This window comes from Podarcis muralis, chromosome 1, assembly GCF_964188315.1.
Source record: "Podarcis muralis chromosome 1, rPodMur119.hap1.1, whole genome shotgun sequence".
Classification (NCBI taxonomy): domain Eukaryota; kingdom Metazoa; phylum Chordata; class Lepidosauria; order Squamata; family Lacertidae; genus Podarcis; species Podarcis muralis.
In genome coordinates, this window is record NC_135655.1 from 71,210,595 (window position 1) to 71,234,257 (window position 23,663).

General features: G+C 39.0%; 1 protein-coding gene across 15 annotated transcripts in view; it reads right to left on the minus strand.

Annotated features, from left to right (window-relative positions):
- Positions 1-23,663, minus strand: part of PLEKHA7 (pleckstrin homology domain containing A7) — a 147,597-nt gene that overhangs the window by 8,434 nt on the left and 115,500 nt on the right. For 11 of the 15 annotated variants that reach the window (XM_077930902.1, XM_077930896.1, XM_077930900.1 and 8 more), the window contains 13 exons: positions 22,359-22,427; positions 22,168-22,248; positions 21,391-21,540; positions 19,604-19,705; positions 16,979-17,087; positions 16,250-16,488; positions 15,494-15,682; positions 15,191-15,308; positions 14,264-14,343; positions 13,479-13,679; positions 6,279-6,431; positions 3,970-4,103; positions 309-448 (listed from right to left, as the gene is read on the minus strand). In XM_077930902.1, coding sequence (XP_077787028.1) covers positions 309-448; positions 3,970-4,103; positions 6,279-6,431; positions 13,479-13,679; positions 14,264-14,343; positions 15,191-15,308; positions 15,494-15,682; positions 16,250-16,488; positions 16,979-17,087; positions 19,604-19,705; positions 21,391-21,540; positions 22,168-22,248; positions 22,359-22,427 — 1,765 coding nt within the window. Of the gene's footprint in view, positions 1-157; positions 210-308; positions 449-3,969; positions 4,104-6,278; positions 6,432-13,478; positions 13,680-14,263; positions 14,344-15,190; positions 15,309-15,493; positions 15,683-16,249; positions 16,489-16,978; positions 17,088-19,603; positions 19,706-21,390; positions 21,541-22,167; positions 22,249-22,358; positions 22,428-23,663 lie in introns of all 15 variants that reach the window. The other 4 variants (XM_077930897.1, XM_028732465.2, XM_077930899.1 and 1 more) reach the window with 3 other exon arrangements.

Below are 23,663 nucleotides of genomic sequence, written 5' to 3' on the forward strand. Positions count from 1 at the left end.
TTGCATCCCCCCACTCATGATATTGCTTCCGATTGTTTCAAGTTGTGTTAACACTGTGCTCAACACTGATAGCAACCCATTTATGTTGTGCAGGTGAGTCCATGGTGTAAATCCAGTGTCTCACAACTACACTGGAGTGCATTCAAAGAACACTTGCCTGGGTATACCCCAAAGGGTAGATATGGCCTTGCTGTTGTTCCTGGTATGTACTGCAGTCCAGAAGGAACACAAAACCTTAGAAGTTTGCAGCCATAGGATTAAAAGAACATATTGTCAAAGCCATTGCTTTATAAATAACTGAGCAATACCTGCCACCTCCTTGCTCCGCTGAGAGGCTTCAGAAGCCAGTGCGTATGATATGGTAATGATGCGTTCTTGCTCTTGCAACTGTGAATCTAAATTAGCAGAGTTGTGTTTGTCCTGAGCTGAAGGCTGGAGGTTGTGCATACTAGGGCAAAATACAAAAACACCGCATTAACTTGAAGGCATATGCTACACATGTATGCAGACATTTTGGTATACTGCTTGATTGTAGAAAAATAGAAAAGGGTCACATGCCCAAACACACTCATTTCCAGAATGGCAAAGTCCTCAGGATCATGATGCAATTATGAAACTCTTGAAGCTGGGCATCCAACAGTAGACTGTAGTCTTTGGATCATGTTTGAATGTTTCATTTGATTTCAGTTGATAAAAGGACTCGTTAGCACATACAGAAAAACATGTTCTATTGTTATTTCGACTGAAAAACTAACATCTGGTTATTAGCAACTGTGGAGCAGAAATAAGCTGAAACGTTATACTCAGTTGCTGAATAGTCTCCAAATTCCAGTGGAAAAGCACAATACAGTCATATCTCATAAGTTGAATGGAATCTGTTCGACTTCCTAAATGTTCGGAAACCAAGGAGCAGCTTCCGACTGGCTGCAGGAAGCTCCTGCAGCCAATCATAAGCTGCGGAACCGACGTCAGACGTTCGGGTTCCAAAGAACATTCGCAAACCACAACACTCAGTGTTCGGGAGCCAAAACATTCGACTCGCAAGGCTGCATATCAACTAGCACTTAGCTGTCAGGACAGCTAAGGCATGGGGCTCTGTGGTGCTACAAACAAACAAACAAACAAACAAACAAACAAACAAACAAACAAACGTATGTATGTATGTATGTATGTATGTACAGATATACTTTCAAAGACCTGAAACAGAAAGTTCTTCTGCTCAGCAGAAAGTAGAGCTGGAGAGTTGCATCCTCTAGAGGAGGAGAATAGAGCTGCTGTTCTTTTTTATTTTGTTTTGTCTGAAAAATTGAGTCGCAGTGTAGTAATTAATATTTGCTGTCCCATTCCAACCCTGCACCTCCTGTACTGAAAGGAATTTTCAGCTGTGTTCTCTAGCTTCCACCAAGTGAGAGACATTAGCTTCCTAGGAAAAAAACCAGTCCGTGGAAGCCACTACCTCTGGCTACACTTAAATTTTAAAGACAGGAGACGCTCCAGGGAACCCTTTCAGTTTACTATTCACAGTTCTTTCATTGTTCTCTTGGCATCTTTGGGCTCTGGATGCTACTGGAGGCCATTTTATGGCTGTTGTGAGATGCTTCAGATCATCATGGGGCAATGGGGCATTGCCAAGCGATGCCCAGGGTGGATCATAGCTGTTGAGCCTTGCCTTGCTTCCAGGCTGGACATGCAGGAAGGTGAGGGAGATGAGCAGTTCAATAGCAGTATTCATTAGCCTATTTTGCTGCAGTGTAAGCTGCAGGGAGAAGCCCAGAACAGGAAACTGTGCCAGGAAAAGGAGGTCATCTCTCCTCAGCAACTCTTCAGACTTAGGGGTTAGAGAATAGTTTAAAAAACCTCTGGGATGAAGAGAAGGATAATTAATTAACTAACTATTACATTTTAATCCATCATTACTTATTTTGACCTCTCTGATCTGCCCTGTTTAATTAATATACAACAAAATATATTTTTATAATCAAAAAGGCTGAAATAAGGAGAATGCCCTTGTTCTTATTGTCAAAGCAAGGCAAGGCTCTATTATAGAATCAGCCTACTTGAGGTTAGTGGCATTGTTCCTAGGAAATTCAAGACCATGAACACTAGCCTCCTATATTCTAGGGAAAGGTTATCACTCAGGTAGGAGATCTCAACCTCAGACGTATCCTGTCTAGGATGTTCATTCAGTTGAGACTTTAATCTTCCTCTTTAGCAACAGCAGTCTAATCTTTTATTCTGCTGAATTATACCATCAAACTGTTGGCTCAATTCACCTAAATACCTGTCTAAGTCAGCTTCTACCAACTGCCTTCTTGTCTAAGCTCTATGTGGGCTGACATAAATTCTTTCTTTAATATTATCTCTTGTCAACTTGGAGAAGAGGCTGCAGTACAGTGGTGCCTCGCAAGACGAAATTAATTCATTCCGTGAGTTTTTTCGTCTTGCGATTTTTTCGTCTTGCGAAGCACGGTTTCGGAAAAGTTTTGGAAAAGCTTCAAAAATCACCAAAGTCTTCAAAAAACCTCAAAAAAGGCTACCCCACCGCATGCTATGAGTTACTCCTCGAAGTCAAGTCGCAACTGTATTAACGGTTTTAAGAAAAAGGAAACAAACTTGCAAGACGTTTCCGTCTTGCGAAGCAAACCCATAGGGAAAATCGTCTTGCGAAGCAAATCAAAAAACCAAAAACCCTTTCGTCTTGCGAGTTTTCCGTCTTGCGAGGCATTCGTCTTGCGAGGTACCACTGTAGTAATCTGGGCAAGATAGTGAACTGAATGTATTACATATATTTGTAAATAAATCAAGCTGAGAACCCGACTACTTAAATGTGTTATTTGAGTTTTAATGATTCTATCCTGATCCTAGGAGCTGCTGTTCTGAACCAGTGATCCCATCATATCTGAAGCAAGGAAATCCTCCCCTGTAGTGGCGCTGGACACAGCTTTAGCCTTTGCTCCCAGGGTTCCAACAGCTCTTGATGCTTCTGTACCTCCATGTGGCAGAAGAGGCTATGCTATGCTACGTTAGTGGTGGGAAAGTGAGGCAGCTGAGCTACATGTCTTTGCTCACTAGCAAGGGCAGAACACGCTGCAGCAGCACTTGCCATTTCTTGTGTCAGTGAAAGCAGGACTGGGCTGTGTGTTCAGGCTATAAATAAGAGTATACAGAGAGAATAGGAAAAGATAATAAAGGATAATAAAGCCCTGCCCTGCTTCTCTCCACCTTCTCTCCTCCAGCAGCTGGCCCTGACAGGCTCCATAAAGGGCTGCTGCTGCTGCTGCTGGGCAAAGAGGGCTCCGTTTTTGTTTTCAAAATTGCTTTTATTTTTTATCTATGCCATTTTAAATTGTGATTGATATTAATACTGTATTCTTAGTTTTAGATTTTATGATTTATGTGGAAATTGTTTCCCATTTGGTTGTGTACTTTTTGATGTGTTTTATTTATTGCTTATGACTTTTGTTATGTTGGCAATTACGTAAATCTTGTCATGCTATAAGCCGCCTTGAGCATTGCTTTAACTATGGAAAGGCGGCATGCAAATAAAATATGATAATGATGATGGTGATTCACCATATTCATTATATGCAGTAGTGCTGTGGGTGGTGTTGCTGCATTGCTGTTCCAACTGTGGTGGTGCTGCTGCCTGCCAGAACTGGAGTGGTGGGGAGGGCAGGAGAGCACCATCTTGGCAGCGGCAGTGGGGAGAGGGCATCTGAACTTGCTGCCAACCTGGTATCCCACACTCTAGCTCTGCCTGGCAAACAGCACTACTCCCCACCTCACCTACCACAATTGATTCAATGCAAAAAGTACAATTAGTATTAATTGTAGTATTAATATATTTCTGTAAGTTTCTGTACTATGATCAAATGCATATAACTCTACCAAGACTACAGCAGTAGGTGTCCCCCCCCCCATTTCTAATGTTAAAAATGAATGGGAGTAATATGTTTATAAGAATCTGACCTTGACCTTGTAAGAATATTCTTTATTTTTTCTGCCTTACGGTGCCTTGCTGCTAATTCTTCTGGAGTAAGAGGTTCTTCAGGTTCCAGCTCAACGTATCGCTCTGGAATTGAAACCTTTTCAGGTTTTGACAACTGGTGGTGGCAGGGAGAGAGAATCATAAGCGATTAATGTAGCTTATATAGAATATTACATTCAACTGAAACAAAACTGTTCAAATCAACCAAAGGAAAAAAGCAGGGCAAAACAAGAATTTTAGCACTTCCTTATGAAAATTGTACCATAATATACTTGTGGGCCAATTTTTTTCTGAAAACAATGTTTTGATAAAAACAGTAATTCCAATGTTGAATTGCTGACACAAACGACAACAAAGTTTAGCAGTATGTTAGAAAAACAGAATTAAATGTGATGGAATTTCTCCCATATGCACCTAATCCTGTTCTTGAGTTCATAATTGGAAATCCTTCTGCATCGAATGAAAGGAGGTCGATGCGATGAGGGAGAAAGCCCGTATTATAGTCTTTTGTTGAAAAACTTTTTACTTTCCCAAGAATTTTAATTTAAAACAATATTTTTTATTGATTTTAATTTCTTGCACCACATTCTTTTCTCCCGTGTTTTTATGTTCGTTTTTTATTTTTATGTTGCTACATTTATGCTGGCTTTACATGCCCTGTGTAATTTGCAGTGTGTGTATATGTTTGTGTGCTTGTGTGTGACACTGACAAACACACACACACACACACACACACACACACACACACACACACCACCATGTATTTTCAAAGCTGTAAACCACACAAAGAAATTAAGCTAATGGGTGACATATATAAGAAAATAAAAACAACAAAATTCTTAAAGTCATTTAATGATTTTATTGCTCTTAAACTGATCTTGCATTCAGTAGATTTTCCTCCCTGTTCCTTCATATTTCAGTGACAGCATAATATACTTCATTTGGGCCACCAGATGGCTCTACAGCTTTTCAAATACTGTATATGCATTAAAAATGTTAATACCCTTTTGCTTTTCCAATAGCCATGGGGATTATGTGTTACCTTTTGGGGAGAACACAATGGAATCTTAATCTCTGATACCATTTTCTCATAGATCACCATTTCATAGACATCGTGGTTGATAGGTAATGAGAAAGCATAGGAATTCTATTTGACTTTATTTTAAGACGAGTGATTCAACAATTTTGTAATGTTAATTCAATCAGTTTATGGGATGCATGACCTTCGTTGGCCTGGTTCACACATCACATTAGTTGATTAAATATGGTCTAATGCAGGCTTCCTCAACCTCGGCCCTCCAGATGTTTTGAGACTACAATTTCCATCATCCCTGACCACTGGTCCTGCTAGCTAGGGATCATGGGAGTTGTAGGCCAAAAACATCTGGAGGGCCGAGGTTGAGGAAGCCTGATCTAATGTGAATAAGCAGCATGCTGGTGCGTGTTGCTGAAATTGCAGGTGCTTCACTCTTTCCCCACTCCTGTTGTGCTGTCAGAAAACAAGCCATAGTATGTCTTGTGTTATCTGAACCTGGACTCATAGTGGTTTGCTTCCCCACAAACAAGTGAGGTGTGTAGAATTTCCTGGCCATTGCCAAGATTCGGCCGTCCGGGCAGAAATTGCTTGAATGTCCATAGGGCAAAACAGAAAAAGAAAAAAAAAAATTAGTCCAGACGCAACTTTTGTCTGGATTTTCACTTTTTGAAATATGGCAACCCTAGAGGAGTGGCACACCAAGAAAGTTGGCTTCTGCTTGTGGTTTGTTTGGAGAAACAGGTTCAGATGACACAAACCAGATGATGGCTTGTTCCCTGGCAGCATGGAGGAAAGCGAAGCACCCATGATTTCAGCAGTGTGTGCCAGCATGCTGCTCGTTCACAGTAAACCACAGTATTTTAAATATGGTTGAATGTGATGTGCACAGCAGACCATTACAATGGTACCTCGGGTTAAGAACTTAATTCGTTCTGGAAGTCTGTTCTTAACCTGAAACTGTTCTTAACCTGAAGTACAACTTTAGTTAATGGGGCCTCCCGCTGCCGCCGCCGCAGCGCGATTTCTGTTCTCATCCTGAAGCAAAGTTCTTAACCCGAGGTACTATTTCTGGGTTAGCAGAGTCTGTAACCTGAAGCGTCTGTAACCTGAGGTACCACTATATCTCCCTTTTTCAAAAAACATAACGCATTTCTACATTGTAGACTTCATCACTTAAAGCTGCCTTTCTGGTCATTAATATTTATCCCACTTTATACTATATGTAGCAATGCAAAAACAGACAACTAGCCTTACCTCTCTGCTAATATCCAAATTATAATCTTGAGGTTCCAAGTCTGCTTCTGTCACCAACACAGGTTCAACTCTTAGCCAGTTATTTTCCTCTTTGTGTTCTGGGCGTACAGCTCTTTCCAGTAGCTGCAAGTCAAATTCTTGTTCCCGCTTCCACTATTAACAGATAGGAAACAATTACAAGTTTGACCATTCCAACTAAAACACCATGTAGAAATGTTCACTCCCATTACCTCAGATTCTGGATTGATGCAAGGGGAAGCTAGGACTTACCATAACATTTGCTTCTGGATGCTTGCTTGATGGCTGTCCTTGATGAGGTACTCATCCTGTTCAGCCAGCAGATGGCAATAAAATCTCAGCAAAAAAAGCTGTCAGTAGACCAGGGTTAAATCTGACTTTACCAGTCAGGAGCCACATTCAAATGGCATAGATAGGGGTTGCATGGGGAAAGCAGGACAAAGAACTAAATGCACTAAAATACAAGAGAAAAGGAAGTAGTCTTTGGAATTAATAAGAGGCTATGATCAGATGGAAAATCTGACCTGAGCTAGTTCATACACTAGAGCCTATTTCCATGTATACAAGTCTTTAGGATCTAAACGTATGGTTTTGTTTCCAATGGTATTGCCTATTATTTTTATTTTTTTTTAAATTGGTCCTGTCTTGAGAGATGATATAGCTAATTGCTGGCTTAAGAGAGTGAGTACCCCATGTAGGTTCACCATCTAGGGGAAAATACATGTTGTTATTCTGTTAAACAACCTGCACAAATGATAAGCCAAAACAATGTTTTCAAGACACAACTTTCTGGTAATGTGTTTGCTGTACAGATGTGCTCCATAAATTCCACTGTTTTGAAAACTGTCCACTATAATAAACAATGTTTATATATTAGATCCCTTAATTCTTACGAATACTCCATATTCGTTCAAAATCCCTTTGGAGCATCTTTTACAACGACAGAAAAATGAACACTATGTATTCTAATCAATTTACAGTCTTCAAAAGCACTGAATGCATGTTCTTCTAAGTTGCAGTGAAAATAATCCTACTATTTATCTCAGGGAAGCCCAACTATTCACACCAAGTGGGTCACAAGACTACCTCGACACAGAAACTGCAGGTCACACATTGCCTTGCCAAGGTCAAAATTAGATGTCCCCCCACCAGCCCTCACACTGCCTTCCTAAAGCCAGCCAACCGAGGCCCTGGGCCCTGGGAAGGAGGTGTGAGGCTCTGGCTGGGTCTTTGACCCTCCCACCTCCTCCTCAAAGCTGGGAATGTGTGAACTAGGTTTTGGGAAGGAGGACTCTAGGACCCTGCAGAATCCTCACACCTCATTCCCAAAGCCTCACTTACCTGGCTTTGGGAAGGCAGTGGTGGTCAGGAGGGAGTCAAATGTTGCTGAGAGCTGCCAGAAAAGACCTTCAGTTGGACCACCCTGGTTTAACTGGATACCTGAAAATGCTTTAAGTACCTCTAAAATACGTAATATGTTTCATATAAGAATAGTTTCGTGCACCTCATTAAACTGCCCTAGAGCTAGCATACTCTACTCATACAACTCCCCACAAAACAACCAAGTTTTTACTATTACAAAACGAAAGGCTTGAATGGAATACCTACTTTGGGGGAATGCAAATGTGAAAATATGATACCTGTATTTTCCTCTCCAATTAATATGTAATTTTAATACATTGGCTACAATCCAGAGATCCACACATCTACTGGGGCTGTGGACCTTTGGACCTGCATTACTCAAACCGTTGCTATGTAGCAGATAGATTTTGATAATGCAGCTAATGATAATACAATTGGCCCTGCTGTTCAGAGGAAAAATAAAATTAACCCTCCCTTAGTCTTTGCAGAAACCAAGCAGCCCTCTGGCTCACAAGGCTAATTGGATCGTTTATGTTCTCACCCATTACCTCAACTCACAAAGGAACATTTCAGTTTTCTCCCAGTGTGCTTATGGGATTAATCTCCCCTCCAAGACTTAACTTCAACAAAGAAAGGATGTCACAGCAGCATATTTGCATTTACACTTTGTAAGACATGGGATCCAACCTCATGCCGAGTCAAGAGCTCCAGTGACTGCTGGAAGAAGTGAGGAGAGCAGTTTTTGCTGATTCCTATTTGCCCCTGGTTGCTTCTGGAACAGTGTCAGAAGTTGCCCAGGGAGAAGGGAATCAACAAAAATGGCTCCCATCCCTTTCTTCAGTGAAAGCACCTGCTAGATCTGAATCCCTTTCATGAATAGAAGCCCTTCAGTTCACCAAGGGGACACTCTGGATCTGTAGTCCATAGTGGGTTTGGGGGGAGTTCAGTGGGGCGGGGCGATCATTCATGCACAAGCTCTTGATTTTCACTCAGAACATATCAAGTATTTGTATCAGGAATAGGATAAATATTGCTTAATTTAAAGGCAGCTGCTTCTCAAGCAAAAATTGGAGCCTTTAAAACTGTTGAAGAGGAGAAAGGACAATCTTCTTCACCATTAAAATGCACCATAACCAGACATCTCAATATTCAAACCAGGCCTGATTGCCAGAATATGTATAATAGAAACACAATATTAATTCTGAATTAATTCTATACTTGAAGAAAAACGTGAATTCAGTATTAGGAAGTATGTTTATTGGTGTTGATACGGAGTCTTTTACATCAAAATTAAATGACAAATCCATATATTCTGCTCAACATTTTTAATGTCATACTACATTTAAAAAGTGATCTTTTAAAAAAATATCAGTGCATTGTATTAAAAGTAGATTTACACATACAATGTATGCAATGTTATAAACTGTGCACAATAATTACATATTCCATTGTTCACCATTTGGCTGCTAAATTAGTGTCCTGCTGTAAATTGTGCTATCAAATGTTACTTTTTGTGCACTGGAGCAGTTTGGGCATACAAGAAAGAGATCTCTATGAAACATTTTCTTCTTGGCCCTACTGTGCCATTTGTATATTTTACAGCAAGAACACAGACCAATATGGCATGCAAATATGTAATTTGTTTAACTTGTTAAAAAGTTATGAAATGTTTGCATTTGAAATAAGTATGTGTGCAATAGCTATACATTTTTAAAAAAGATTTAAAACCTGCTACTTAAATCATGAATATGGCAGGGCTTTACCTTTCCTAAAAGATATATACTGTTACTCAATTAAAGTGTGACTGCAAATATATAAATCTGAACGCACCAGGTCCCTTTAAGAGTCCAAATGTGTATTTAGTAAAGTAATGAATCATAAATGGATTGCAAATTAGTGCTACTAAGCAACTATTTAAAATGGGAACAAAAAAGGTTAAAGGGCAAAGCCCACAACAAAAATGAAAAACTCAGTAGGAATTTAACAAAAAGCTACTAAAATGCAATTAAGCCTGGCAGAAACTGAGTGGTCTAGTTAGAAATTGTTTTAAATAATTAGAAAATTTAAAAACAAACATGAAAGCCATTATGTATGATGTGAGTGGCAACTCTAGAAGCAAGAGACCTTGTGCAATGAATTAGGCAGGTGATGAGCATTACATAGTTCTAGTGTACCAAGAGGAGAAGGCAATGCAAAGAATTAATATTACTGTGATTGTGTAAATCTCTCAGTGTTATAATCAAATCATTATCCTAAGCAACAAATTCCCATGACACCTTAAAAAATAACAAATTCATTGCAATGTAAGCTTTCAGAGGCCAGTGCCCACCTTAAATACAGAGAGAAAAATTAAGCTATTGCGTTTTTTTTACAAAGTGGGGCCAAAGACTACACCTGTAGCAGTGTTACAGTATTATGCAGAGCACAAGTGAATACAGAATACATCTGAAGGCAGCCCTGTTTAGGGACGTTTTTCATGTTTAATGTTGTATTGTGTTTTTAATATTCGGTTGGGAGACGTCCAGAGTGGCTGGGGAAACAGCCAAATGGGTGGGGTATAAATAATAAATTATTAAATTATTATAAATTATTACAGCAGCCAATCAAAATGAATCCAACATCTAATCAAATATGGAAGCAGAGTGGTATCCAAAAAAGTGCTAGCAGAAGGGCTTTTGGCTGTGCCATAGTACTTTCCTCCCCTCTTCTGTGTCTTGCCACACCCCAGATCTGTTCTGGAGATTCCGCCAACCCTTTTGGGGTAGATTTAGGAAGGGTGTAGGCAGGAAGAGAAGAAGTTCCATTGCACAAGCAGAAACCCTTGCACTGCTGGAAGCGCTTTGTAGGATACCCTCCAGAGCTGACACTAGAATTTGTTACACACTTTTAGGCAACCAATTATTGCTTAAGATTGGGGATGGGTCTGTCTGCAAACAAGAACAGGAAGCAGGAAAGGATACTATATCTTTAAGGGAAATTCTTAACAACAAATTATAGAAGTATTAGCTGAGAGCAACATAATGTTAGACCAAACGATGCCAGTCTGACATCAAAAGCTTGTTCACTCACATCTAAATGCCATTAAAAAATTAATCAGGCTGGTCTCTATGCTCAAGGATATATGGAGAGAAATCAGACATTTAAAAGAGTCATAAAAACCAGTGGAAGAGCATTTTAACCTTCTAGGACTTGAAATCCAAGAAAAAGATTTCAAAGTGACACTCCAATATAAAGCCACTATATGTGAATTCATTAGCAAATGTGACACTCCAGAAATAATGGAAATGGCTAGCTTGCTATGGAAAGTAACGGTTCCAGTGGCTGCTAATCAGGGGAGGGTCACATCAACACTGATTGGATCTTATATTCATTGGATCTTCTTTTCATTTGTGCTATGCATAACACTGTAATTCACCTACCATTATCTCTTGCATTGTTTGACCTTTTGGACTCCCTTTGATCCTCCTTCCTCGGCTACAATCAAGATCTATATACCCAGGGCCTTTTTTAAAAAAATAGAATGGTGCCAGTACTCACCATGAAGTTATTACAGTAAGTGCCACACTTTTAACATGGGTGGGGGGGAGGTATCAGTACTGTGTACCCTTCAGCACCTCGCCCCCCAAAGCACTGTTATACCTAACTTCTAAGGGCCAAACTACATAATGGTCTGGTTTGCACATCATGGTAGGCCAAAGTATCGGACTGCTTGAGCATATGGGTTCCCAGGCAGGAACTTGCAGTTGCTTTGCTACTCCCTGACCATTTTTCTCCCAGGCACTGAGCTAAGCCAAGGTTAGGCTTAGCATGCCAACTGAACCTGAACTTTCTGAAACTGGGCTTATTTATCCTTGCTAACTATAAGATGCAGTCAGGAACAAGCCAGAATTTGGCTTGATGTGCGAGTATTCTAAATTTATGAATGCACTTAACTTCTCTGACTTTTGTTATTAAATAGCAGTCACAGTATGTGTGTATCATTAGAATGAGGACTTGGGCATGCTGGGACTGTGGCACCCGCCTTTCCAAAACTGCTGTGTCCCAGCAGGGAAGTTGCCATTACTGTCTATGCAGCTGCCCTACTGGGACAAATTACCGTTTGGGGTTAGACTTCTCCACTTGCTGTGCCATGGCCTTGATCGCTCCCACCCAAGCAGCTGCAGTTCAAAAAACTCAAATCAGACATATTAAGTGCATTTACTTATTAAACAGATAAAATAATTTGGTTCTTAGACTACCACTTCATGCATCTGGGCCACAGATCAAGCTACAATAAATCTGCTTTGCTGCAAGAGACTAGTATAGTTACCCATCTGAAATTTATCATAATCCTAAACACATTGGCCACAACCTAACATTATTTTCAGAAGTGACACTTCAGCAAGGTTTTGTATGTCCCACAACTATAAATTTATACTTAAAATCTACATTGGGTGGTGTATTACTTTCATTTAAAAATGGCTCTTTTCTGCTTTTTTTTACATCAACATTCACAACGGACACATTCCAGAAAAAGAAGTATTCTGAGCAATGCTTAGAAAATGCACAAAGAATGCTAAAAACACAAAATTTCAACAGGCGCTCTGTACTTTTAACTGTGCATTGGACTGAGGCCAAATACTGAAAGTAAATCCCATTTAGTTTAGTGGAGATTATTTCCATGTAAATATGTTTAGGGCAGCAGCCTAGCACCCGGATCCTAAGCAGGATGGTTGCAATCCCAAAATGCAGTGCACACATAAGCAAAACCAGCACATGCCGTAAAAAAAAGGCTTTGCTCACTGTTTCTGTCCCAGATAGCTACCATAATTAAAGAGATAAACTATTCATTTTTTTAAGAGCCTCATTCTTTGGCAATGATAACTGCTGTTGTAGAAATGGCAAATGAAACTTTGCTCTGCATGGAATTCTGTCCTGTGCACATCACTCTTAGATCATGCCCATTCCTTGGAAGTAAATCTTACTAATTATAATGGGATATACTTCTTTGTAAAATAGAAATGACTGAACCAATAAGAAATGCTATGGTTAACCACCCAAAATGAATCACCCTACGTTTATATTTAATCCAACATTTAACCATTGAAATAACTTAATTTTTGCTAACTGAATGCAGATACTTGATGGACTATTCTAGGAATCTGAATAATAATTTATAAATTGACATTAGCAGCTGTATAAACATCTGTTAAATTAGCTTCTACACTTTATAGTTAATATATAAAATTTGTCAAATCCTATGCTTTCTTTTAAAAAATCTTTATTTGACAGAACCATAGCTACTATGGTCTACTAAACTTGCAATATAGTTTCTTTAATGTACTACCTACATCTACAGAGCTCATTCTTTTATGGATCAATCAGGAAAAAAATGCAAACTTATTGTTTTCATAGCATAGCTTAAGCCAATAGGATGAGGTGGGAAAGCTGTAGCACTTCAAATGTTGCTGGAATACCATAATTCCTAACCACTGACCATGCTGGCTGGGAGTTCAACAATATCTAGAGATCCACAGATTCCCTACCCCTGCAATAGGGGGGAGGGATAAGCCAAGACCAACCCAATATCCATATATGAATCCATTTCCACAAAATTCTTTCATTGCTAGACTTTTCTTATGCCAAGTTACTTCTGCACCTGCTACATTAAGCTGTGACTATTTAGAGTTAAAAGCCATATTCTGTTATTTGCACTTCAGAAACTGATATAGCGCTATGATTAAATAATACAAGTGTAATGCACTTTCAAATAAAAGTGCTTACTAGAGAAGCTACAGATCATATTTTTAGTCTAGTCCTCTTAAGGCATGTCTAACATACTGAGCCTATGTCTGCAGAAACAGGCCGGACGAATGATCGTGACGAGGCAGACTGTCTTTCTCCTTGACCAAGAGTTTTCTTGCGTTCACGAACTAATGCCTTTTGATGTCGTTTCATTCTTTCTAGTTGTTCCTCGGCACTCATCTTGCCTCTTTGGTGATCTCCGGAGTATAAACGTTCCAAGGCACTCTTCGGTCTATCCTGTTAACAACAGCGTATGATAATACTTTTAAAGCTGTATCCTAGGGATGAAATCCAAAGCTCCTGTTCTACATACAGAATGGCTTCTGATCTATCAGAGGTGTCTGCTATTTTTTTAAAAAGGGGAGAGGATGGAAGCATCAGCAAAAATTGCCTCCCCTCTCTTATAATAGTAGATGCACCTGCTTATAATAGTAGATACACTGTACTGGATTTCCCTTTTTATTTCCAAACTGTAATGCACATACTATAGAACAATTCTATTTAGAGCATGTCACTATAAAAGGCTAAAGACAGTGACCAATCCTTTTCTTCTTTCAATGGAAACAAAAAAGCTGTCAGTTTCCCATACATTGTAACCTCTCTCTCGAAAGTAAATACGCCTCTATGCTGCGAGCACCTAATTTTACACAAGAGGCATAGGTAATTAACAATTCTGACAACTGGAGTTGCAATAACTATAAACCCTAAGCTGAACAGAATTATATAACCCCACCTATCTTATATTGTGGCTGAACTTGTTATATATTAAAGCAAAAAGCAACTCTGTTGATTAGATTTGGTATCCAAATGTGCAGAATTACCTTGGAACCATCTCTTCGAAATGTTGCATATGATGAAGCTGTTGATGACTGATGCAGTCTGGAAGTTGAGCCAGATAATCCTTTACAAAGGAAAAAAGTGCTATTAAAGCAAAATTGTATTTAGGAAGAAATGTACTCAGTGCTTTCTAAATCTATTTTTTAATATACATTTTTCTTTCTATCCAGGTATGTCCTTTTAACTACATGTAAAAAGATCTGGCTGTCCTGATTTGTGAACAGGCTATATGCTCAAAGCTAGCAGCAAATTTCAAGAAAGAGGTGTTTGAAATGGAACAAGAAATGCAGCTATGAGGTCCTGGAAGCTAAATTTAGGTTGCTAGGTAGGAGGTTGAAAGGCAAGGCAACTTTCTCTGAAATGCAATGCTATCTGTCCCATACAAAGGGCCAGCTAAGCAGGCAAAGTTGAAGGATTTATCGGTGTATGGATGACACAGCAGTGTATTGACAAATTAAAAACTAACAAATCACTGGGTCTAGATAGTATCCATACAACAGTTTTTATAGAGCTCAAGTATGAAACACCCGATTTTCTTTTTAAAAAGATCTATTTAGAGCATTTAGCTCCCAGAGAATCTACAAGTAAATATTAGTGATAACATTATTGCTGATGGATAGGTGTGGCTTCAGACTCAAGCTATGTAGATTCTTTTAACTGAATTGTTCATTCATCTCTGGTGTGAGTCACTAAAAGCTCTGCTTCTGGGATAACACAGTCTCAATTAGGTGGGTTAGTCTGCCAGGGAAAGGGATACAATGAAAGCTTAAGCACTTAGTATAGGACTGGATAGGATCCTTCTATCCCTGTCCCTTCAAGAATCATGTAGAGTTCTAACACACCCATGTATCAAATGGAACTAAACAGCTTAGAATCTATATTTATATGTATTGGTGAATCTCTTAACTTACCTCTGCTAGGTAATGTTTGGTATCTACTGTCAGTACCTAGAAAACCAGCAGAAGGTTGGCTCAGATCACTGCCTATTGTTTCCAGTTCAGGTTCACTCACATATGAGCGGAGTTCTACCTGTACAGATGAACACTTGATTAAATCAGATTGCAAAAATATAGGACACATTTTCAGAATTTTGTTGGAGTCATATACTGTCTCCCTGAAGTCATCATATTATGTTTCACAATGGTCATATTTGAGGAAACATACTTTTTAAAGCAATACAACTACATTTGGAAAACCAGGGCCTGCGTGCTTACCCTGTAATCTCCGTTGACATACTGCCCTAGTTCACGGTCTCGTTTCCTTTCATCTGACTGGCGTTTCAGGCCCCGCACTGAGGTGTGCCTGATGACAGTGGCTTCCCTGGGAAGAGGTGGGACGGCTGGTGGGTGGTCATCAGGGCTGTACAACTGTGGAAGAGGAGGTCTTGGTGGCGCTTCATCTTCCTGACACAATATTAAGAAGCAAACATGTCCTTTAGCCTTCGGTGTTCAGTCATTTCCAACAGGCACAAAATGATAAAACTGACATTTCTTTTGTTTAAATCCAAGAAAATAATGTGCATGAATTCAAACTTAATGGCCTGAACACAGCTTCAAGAATGTGTTTTGGGTATTTCTTCAGTCCTGTTTCCTGTCTTTCTTAAGAAGCACCAACAAGTCACAGCATTACATCTCAATTCAGAGCATTGCAAAACTGAAGTAAAGAGAGTCAGAATAATATGCTGTCTGGTATCAGGCTTCATTACTGTATGTTGTATACACAAAGAAAACCCATTCCCAAATACTTTTAGCCAGGGCTTTTTCCCCCTAAAAAAATGTTTAGGGATACTCTCATTTTTACTCAAGGAAATCACCATTTTATAGTTCAAATCGGGAAAAATAAATACAGTAAATGGACAAAAGTACAAAGATTCACAAAATGTTTAGGGGTATGCATACTCCTGCGTTCTCCCAGAAAAAAGAACTGCTTTTAGCCCACTAATTACATGATACCGTAGTTATGACACTTACAACATTTGGCGTTAATTTTACAGGTGACTGAACTGGAGGCTCAACTTTTTTCATTTGCTGGGATGGCGAGAACATTCTAGGTTGCGTATAAGGCTGCGGAAGAAGTCTGACTTCTAAAGAGGGCTTGACAGGACTAGATGGTGAACTTTGCTGAGTAGAAAGTTTGCTGTCCCCTGACATGAGAGTAGATGATAATGAAGGCACTAGAGGTTTTGAAAATGAAGGCACTGTTTTTCTCTCTGCAAAGAGGAAGACATAATGCACACAGATGTAGGTCAGAAACACTGAGGAATCCACATGCACAATACGAACCTAAATATAATATTTAGACACAGCACCTTAATGTTTATTGAACTACTTTTGGAAATATAAAAATACATACTCTTCTATGTATGAACCTGACAGATTTCAGCAGGCCCTGAATGGTAACGCTAATGAGAAGGTGAGAGAAAAGTTGCCAGCAGTGCAAGATGGGATATGCTTTTGTTAGAAAAGTTAAGAATGATAAGCAGCCAATTTGAATGCATAATGTTGGACAATCTCCCATCATTATGCAGGATTAGAAGTGAACCAAGGAGATTCCTCTGTGATGCAGAAATCATTGTCCTAAAATAACAGCTGCAACTCCTCAAAGAAACAAATGTGGCTGCCAAATTTAATTCAAGCTTAGATATGGATAAGGAGATATAGCTTTTAATGTATGCATTAAAATGTGTGCATTTTACTTACCTGGATTCTTTATAGACTCTATGATGACTTTATAGTTGGATTTGTTTGCACTTAGGCCAGCCGTAACATCTTCTATTCTCCATAAATCTTTTTGCATTTGGGCTTTCTCCTAATAAGCAATGAAGACCAGGAAAATGGTGAAGGAATGGCAAAAATATGAACAATAGTTACGTAAGCACAAAACATATTTTTTCATTTATTTTGCTTTAAATCAAATATATATGGTTGCTTTGGCTACAAAACAGCATAGTTGAAAATGAGAGACCTCTTACATCATTTTTGCATGAAGGGACAATGGTCCTGACAGTAAAGTCTAACTCAAGGGCAGCAGCAACCACTGGTGTTGCTACCCTGCTACAGACCAGTGCACACACAATGCTGATCCTGATTGTCAAGTCTGTTCTTCTCATATGTGTGTGGAAAAAACAGCATTGTGGTTAGCATCTTTAACACTGGGCTTATCCTATCACGCACAAATAAATAATAGAAATAGATAACCCAACCTACAAGATTTCTATGAGAAACAATTTTAAAAATCAGGTAAGAAGCTCTGCCTTAACTTAATACATTTTGCTCATTTATGCTCTCTGCTAGTTGTACAATATTCTGGATAATGTCATTATCCAGTATGGTAGTGTGCTACAATGAAGGTATTAAAGACAGATGGCAAGTAAAACATTTTTTCTCAGTGCCGGGCAGTTAGGTAGATTGTAAGTTCTATGATATATGTATGGCTGAAAGAAACAAAGTGTGAGTTTCTGGAAAACAGACATCCACTGGGAATGCAGTGATCCATGTGTAAATGGATGTAACTTCTGCCTATGTATGCAGGGAGCATTAGTTTTCACCAACCCTGCCCCTCAAGCAATAGCCACCTGTACCTCACCGAACACTGTTCCAGAGAGTCTGTGGACTGCAATCAACAGTCTTTTACAGGGCAATGGGAGGACAGTAGGTAAGGATGTGATAAAACCCTGATGTGTACATTCTGTTTGGGGTTCAAACCACTAAAATGAATGAAACTCAAAAATCAAGATAAGAGAGGCTTTATTCCTTTTTTTTTTTTTTTTTTTTGGCTGTTGTTGGTGAGTAAAAACCCTCATCTCTTTATATGTGCAGGTGTAGAAATGAAATTTTAAAAAATCTCTCCAGACAGGCATGTGGATTTCTATTCCAGTTTGATATGGATTTGTAACAGTTTAAATCAAATATGAATTTCTGGGATGTTTTATTTGTTAATATTTTTATTTATTTGCATGACACTTTTCAGAAGCAGCAAAATTAAAAAGTTAACACATTAAATAAGCAGAAATAATCTGCTTAATAACCTATAAAGCCATGCCATTTTATCCTTGAGATGAACACTAATATACTGTTTAACTTGGATGCAACTTCTGACATCCTTTTTTCCATCCAAATACCAAACCTCCCCCCCCGCAGTTTTTCCAAGAGCTTATTAATATAACAATGCAAAATGTCAAGGAGCACTACCAAGTTCTCATCGAAATCTTACTTTTATCTCAAAATTAATTATAATTTCCTTTTAAGTAATACAGACTTTTTCTTTATAATACATTTTAAGAGTTTGCTTGAGAGATGAAATTACAAAGGTCAATTTTGATCAATTCATTTCAGCAAATGGGGAATGTGCATAATCTTTTTAAAAAAGATTATATGAGATGCAATTTAAGAAATCCTAATTCCTTGAATGAAGGTCCCCGCGACCAAAAAGGAGCAACAGCCTGCTTGGCATAATTGGTCTACATTCCAAACATACATGTGTTTGTGCCTCATTACTAAAAGCAATCAAGTATGAATTTGAAAATAAAGAATGAGGATATTGAAACTTTATGTGGTAAGTCTAAATGAACACAGAAACATATGACACTACCTCATACTAAATCAGACCAGTGGTATCATTTATGCTGACTGGCAGCAGAACTCCAAAACCTCAGGCCTTGTGTGAAAATTGTGATTTGCCCATTTCCTTCACTTATTCATTGCCAATCCCTCACTCCTAAAGCAGCTTTCCCAAGAGCAAAAAAGGAAGTCACTGGGCTACTGATACATGCTTTTTGGTATAAGGTGTAGGTTGCTGTTGAAAAAGCAGCCAGAACTGAGAGGAAAGGAGAGCTTACACAATGCATACAGCCTCAGAGTTTTCCTAAGGGACAACAACAAATAATAGCTTCCTGCATGGCAATTCAGTTTTCTTTCTGATAGCTTACAGGAGATACTGTGCATGCAGACGTCATAGTGGTGCATTATTACAGCACACTGTGGTGGAATCCACACGTGCAACTCTCCACATGTGTGAGGAATTCAATATTGGTCTAAAGCGATTGTTCTGTCACAGCAAACATTTTGGCTTGCCAAATAGAATGATTCCCCCTCTTCTGCCCCTGCATGCTGTTCTGGGAATTCTCTCAACCTCAAAAAAATTTCAGGGGATATGTGGGGCATAGGAAGGAGAGAGGGGAAAGCCCCATTGTGCAAGTGGAATCCTGGCCCCTGCATTTACCTCAAGATTCGATCACATAGTGGGACAAGATCTGGCTACGCTGCCAAAGGGCTTGGGCACATTGTGCAAAAGCTGCTTGAATCATGAAGTTGAATAAGCCTCACCTGAGAAAAAAACGATCTGTTCATTTGTTCTTGTAAGGCTTGCTTCAGCTGGTGTACATCTTTTTCCAGTTTCAGATATTCATTCCAGGCATTTTCCATTTCCTGTTGGCAAAGACAAAATATTCAGTTTTATCCTTTCATCCCCACCATCCTGTGTGTGTGGTGGGTCCATATGGATTCCCCACCCTTAGAGAAAGATGGAATCTGAGGTGTTCCTGAATGCTCTGGGAGACTGAATATACCCCCCCACCCCCACCTATGCTTTTAGCTGTTTCAGTTTTGTCTGTAAGTCACCTTGAGTCCCTCTCAGAGAAAAAGAAAGGATGGTGATGATATTTCCCAGTGGATAAAGCTGATGAGCCTGTCAAAGTCCTGATCTCACTATGCTCCTACATGTCCTCTCCAGCACTATGGAGCCAGAGTAACATCTTGTTATTCTGGGGAGCTCCAGGATATGAAACAAGCCAGACAAAGATCAGAGCACAACTGGTGCAAGTCTCACTTTAAAGCCGATGGGACACTGTTTAAAGCACATAATTGTGTTTACCATGCAGCAGTACCAGCTGTGAAGAAGGCTCATTTTGCAGTTTGCACTGCATCCTCTAGAAGGTGGCTGATGGAGTTCTTTTAGATAGTTCAGAGGTTACTGACTCACATTGTGGGGAGGAACATCTGGAACATTCGAGGACCCACTGAGATCAACTGGCTACACACTCTAAGGATAAAGTCTCTAGAGTTCAGAGTGATATTGATTAGGCAGTTGTTGCCACTCTGGTTGACGTAACCAGCGCCAGAATCAATGATGTGTTGTGAGTTCAGTTTCAGCTGCCCTCTGGACCCCTGTCCCTCCTCACTTATTAAATCTAGCAGAGGGGGGTCTGACTGGTTGGGTCTAGAGCATCAATAATGCTTCACTGTGTGAGATGATGCTCCCCAATGCCTTGAAAGATATTTGTGTGGCAGCACCCACACTTTGGAACTCCCTGCCTATTGACATCAGTCACACACTTTCATGGTACTGTTTTCGGTGCCTGCTAAAAACATATTTGTTTAGTAAAGCCTATTCAGAAAAGTAGAATGCTGACATGAGTTTTAATCTGGTTTTTAGCTTATTTTTTATTATAATTATTTTTTCAATGTTTTAAATAGTTGCTTTAAACTGCTTTTCACTGATAATTTATTGTTTTATTCTTCTTGTAAACCGTTTTGAGGTTATAGTACAATCAAGCAGTATTTACATCTTGTGAAATACATAAACAAACAAACAAACAAACAAACAAACAAGCAATAAAAGATATAAAACGCTGCAGGCTGATCTAAGTATTAAAGCAACTACTTTATGCTACTTATACCACAAACAAATATACTTTAGCTTACAAAACTATGCATTCTTACTTGCAATTTACACCCACTGAAACTGATGAGGCATTATTCCAAGCATATAAGAAAAGACTGGGCCTAAAGAAAAATTACTATGGCTTTGGATTCACTGGCTCCAAAACCTTGAGCATCCCTGAAGGGCTCAACTCTGGAAGTAGTATAGCAATTTTTTAAAAAAACAAGCCCTCCCACTTTCTGTCCTAGATAGCATGAGGTAGCATAACTTTGGATGCAAAGTTCAGCTCTGCCCTACTGCTTCCCAGTCCCAGTTCAGATTGCTCTGAAAGTATTGGTAGCAGATAACCATATTCCATTTCATTGGGTCTGCCATGAAAATTGAATTAAAATGGCTGAACACTAAAATATTTGCCTACAAGTTAACTTTTGTATCTCTAGGAATTACTTACTGTAGACACTTTGGATATTTCTGCCCGAATATGTACGAGATCCTCCTGCAAAAGTTTCTGCTGGTATGAAATCTTTTCTGTGTGCTGTGGTTGGTCTTTGTATTGTTCCATCTGCCGATGTAACACTTCCAGGACAGATTCCAACTGATCCTGTAGAAGATTTAAAAGATATTGAAAAGCAACACATCAGCAAATTTAAAACAAATTTATACACATATCTAACTGACCTTTAGCCCTGGAAATATATATGCATATTATCTGATGGAGATATGCATAGGACTGTGCTGTTATTTTCTTTTTAGCATATTATTAACCTCAAATCAGCCTTAGTTCTTGTTCACTTTTATTCTATGTTATTAATGATGCTACCAGCATCTACTATCATCCTCATTTGGTTAGATAAGTATCAGAAAACAGAATTTCGCTACTCAACGCAATATTACAACATGGGAAATTTCAGACCTCATCTCCAAAAAGTTGATTACGGACAGCACTTATCAACCACTGTTGACCTCTGCCTTGATCATTCTAATTCTAATTCCAATTCCATACCCAACAGCTGGGCTTGCAAGCAAAACATGGTGTGACATCTATTTGCCAAATCATTGTATTTTAATAATGCATCCTATTTTCATCTCAACCCTGTTCCCATCAATGAACACAGCAGTTGAGCATACTATCCAAAATAAGCAATTGCAGTAACTACAATGATTGCCATATTTTACTGCAAAACATGATAGAGAAACAAGGCAATGGAAGGATTGCAATACTATTTACTTTATTTTCCTTCAGGGCTCTTATTTTGTCTTCTAGGTCTTGTAGAATCCTGTCTTGTTCACAGAGAACACTTAGTTTCACCTACAAACAAGAACGTATATAAAGAAAGATTAGAATAATAAAACAGAACTGGATTCTGATTGGTTCATCAGGACAACTACATCCTTAGTAAAATTATGCTTTATTCTTACATCAATATCACTTTCTCCAATCCTGATGGGTTTTGCATTTCGTTCTCTTATTGTATCACGCCCTGTTACCTAAAAAATAAAAAATAAAGATTTGAAAGTAAAATTAAAAGTTGGCCATAAACAAAAATAGTTTGGAGAAAACTTTACTAATTCCCTCTATATTTTAAAGATTATTTAAGGAGGAATCTAAGCTCCTTGGGAGGCATCAGAAGGGCCTCTGGATGCTGTGGACCTAGAGTGTAGTCTGCAGATGGAGAAGGAGGACTGCAACCAGAGGTCTCCTTAATGCAGCAGCAGCAGCAGCAAGGTCTGTCGCCATTACTTTGACAGTAGTAGGAGAAGAAAAGAGCTTATTGAGACAGATCCAAGAGGCCTTGGACACATAGGATCTACAGAATTCCCATTCTCCCAACAAGAGAGAAAAACTACACCAGCCCTGAAGCTACCACAGTCATTTTCCTGCCCATTGAAACCAATAGACATTTTTGCTTTGTTTGTTTTTTAATAGCAAAATGAAGGGAGGGAAAAAGAAAGAAGCCACCCACTATCATCTCCCGTGGGCAGCCAGCATAACCCTGGTAGGGCTTAGGAAGGAGAAGATTCTTCAAAAAAGATATATCCCCACATGATGATGTTGCCTACACTAGTAGTATTACAAATATCTTATATAAAATTTGGGATCTTTTAAAATATGGTTGTTTAATTTACCTTTAAAGTTTTATAGCAGCAATGTGAATTCTTAACAAACGGGGCAAGTCAGCATTATTTATATCTTTACGCACATAGCACAGCAGATTTTGCTGGATTACATCCTCCCAGAACTAATTCTTTGATTTCTTAATGCTGAAAATTAAACATCTGTGGTTCTATTCCAAAGGCTAGGTTTCTTGGGCTTTTTTCAAAAACACATTGTTTTAAATTGTTTTAATACCCATAAATGTCACCAGTTCTTTGCTGGTATAGCAGCCTGATATATTGGCCCTGATCCAAAGTGTTTCAGGGAGGATCCACATGCACAACAATTCTTTCAAATTTGGCTGGGTTCCAAATGATAAATTTCCTTATGCAAACAATGTTCACCTGCAATATGCTGCTGGTAGCTGGAAGAGAAATATACTGACCCTATAAGGTGTTAAGTTCCTGCACTATACAGGATAAAAAGTGTGATGGATGGATGTGATGGATGGACCCAGCATTGGGAGCAGACCCATAGAAAAGTGGAGGGGGGAGTAGTAGAGACAGGAGTGGAATGTGCAACCATCCTAATAGATCAGACCAAATTCTCAAGTGAATAGAATACAGTGG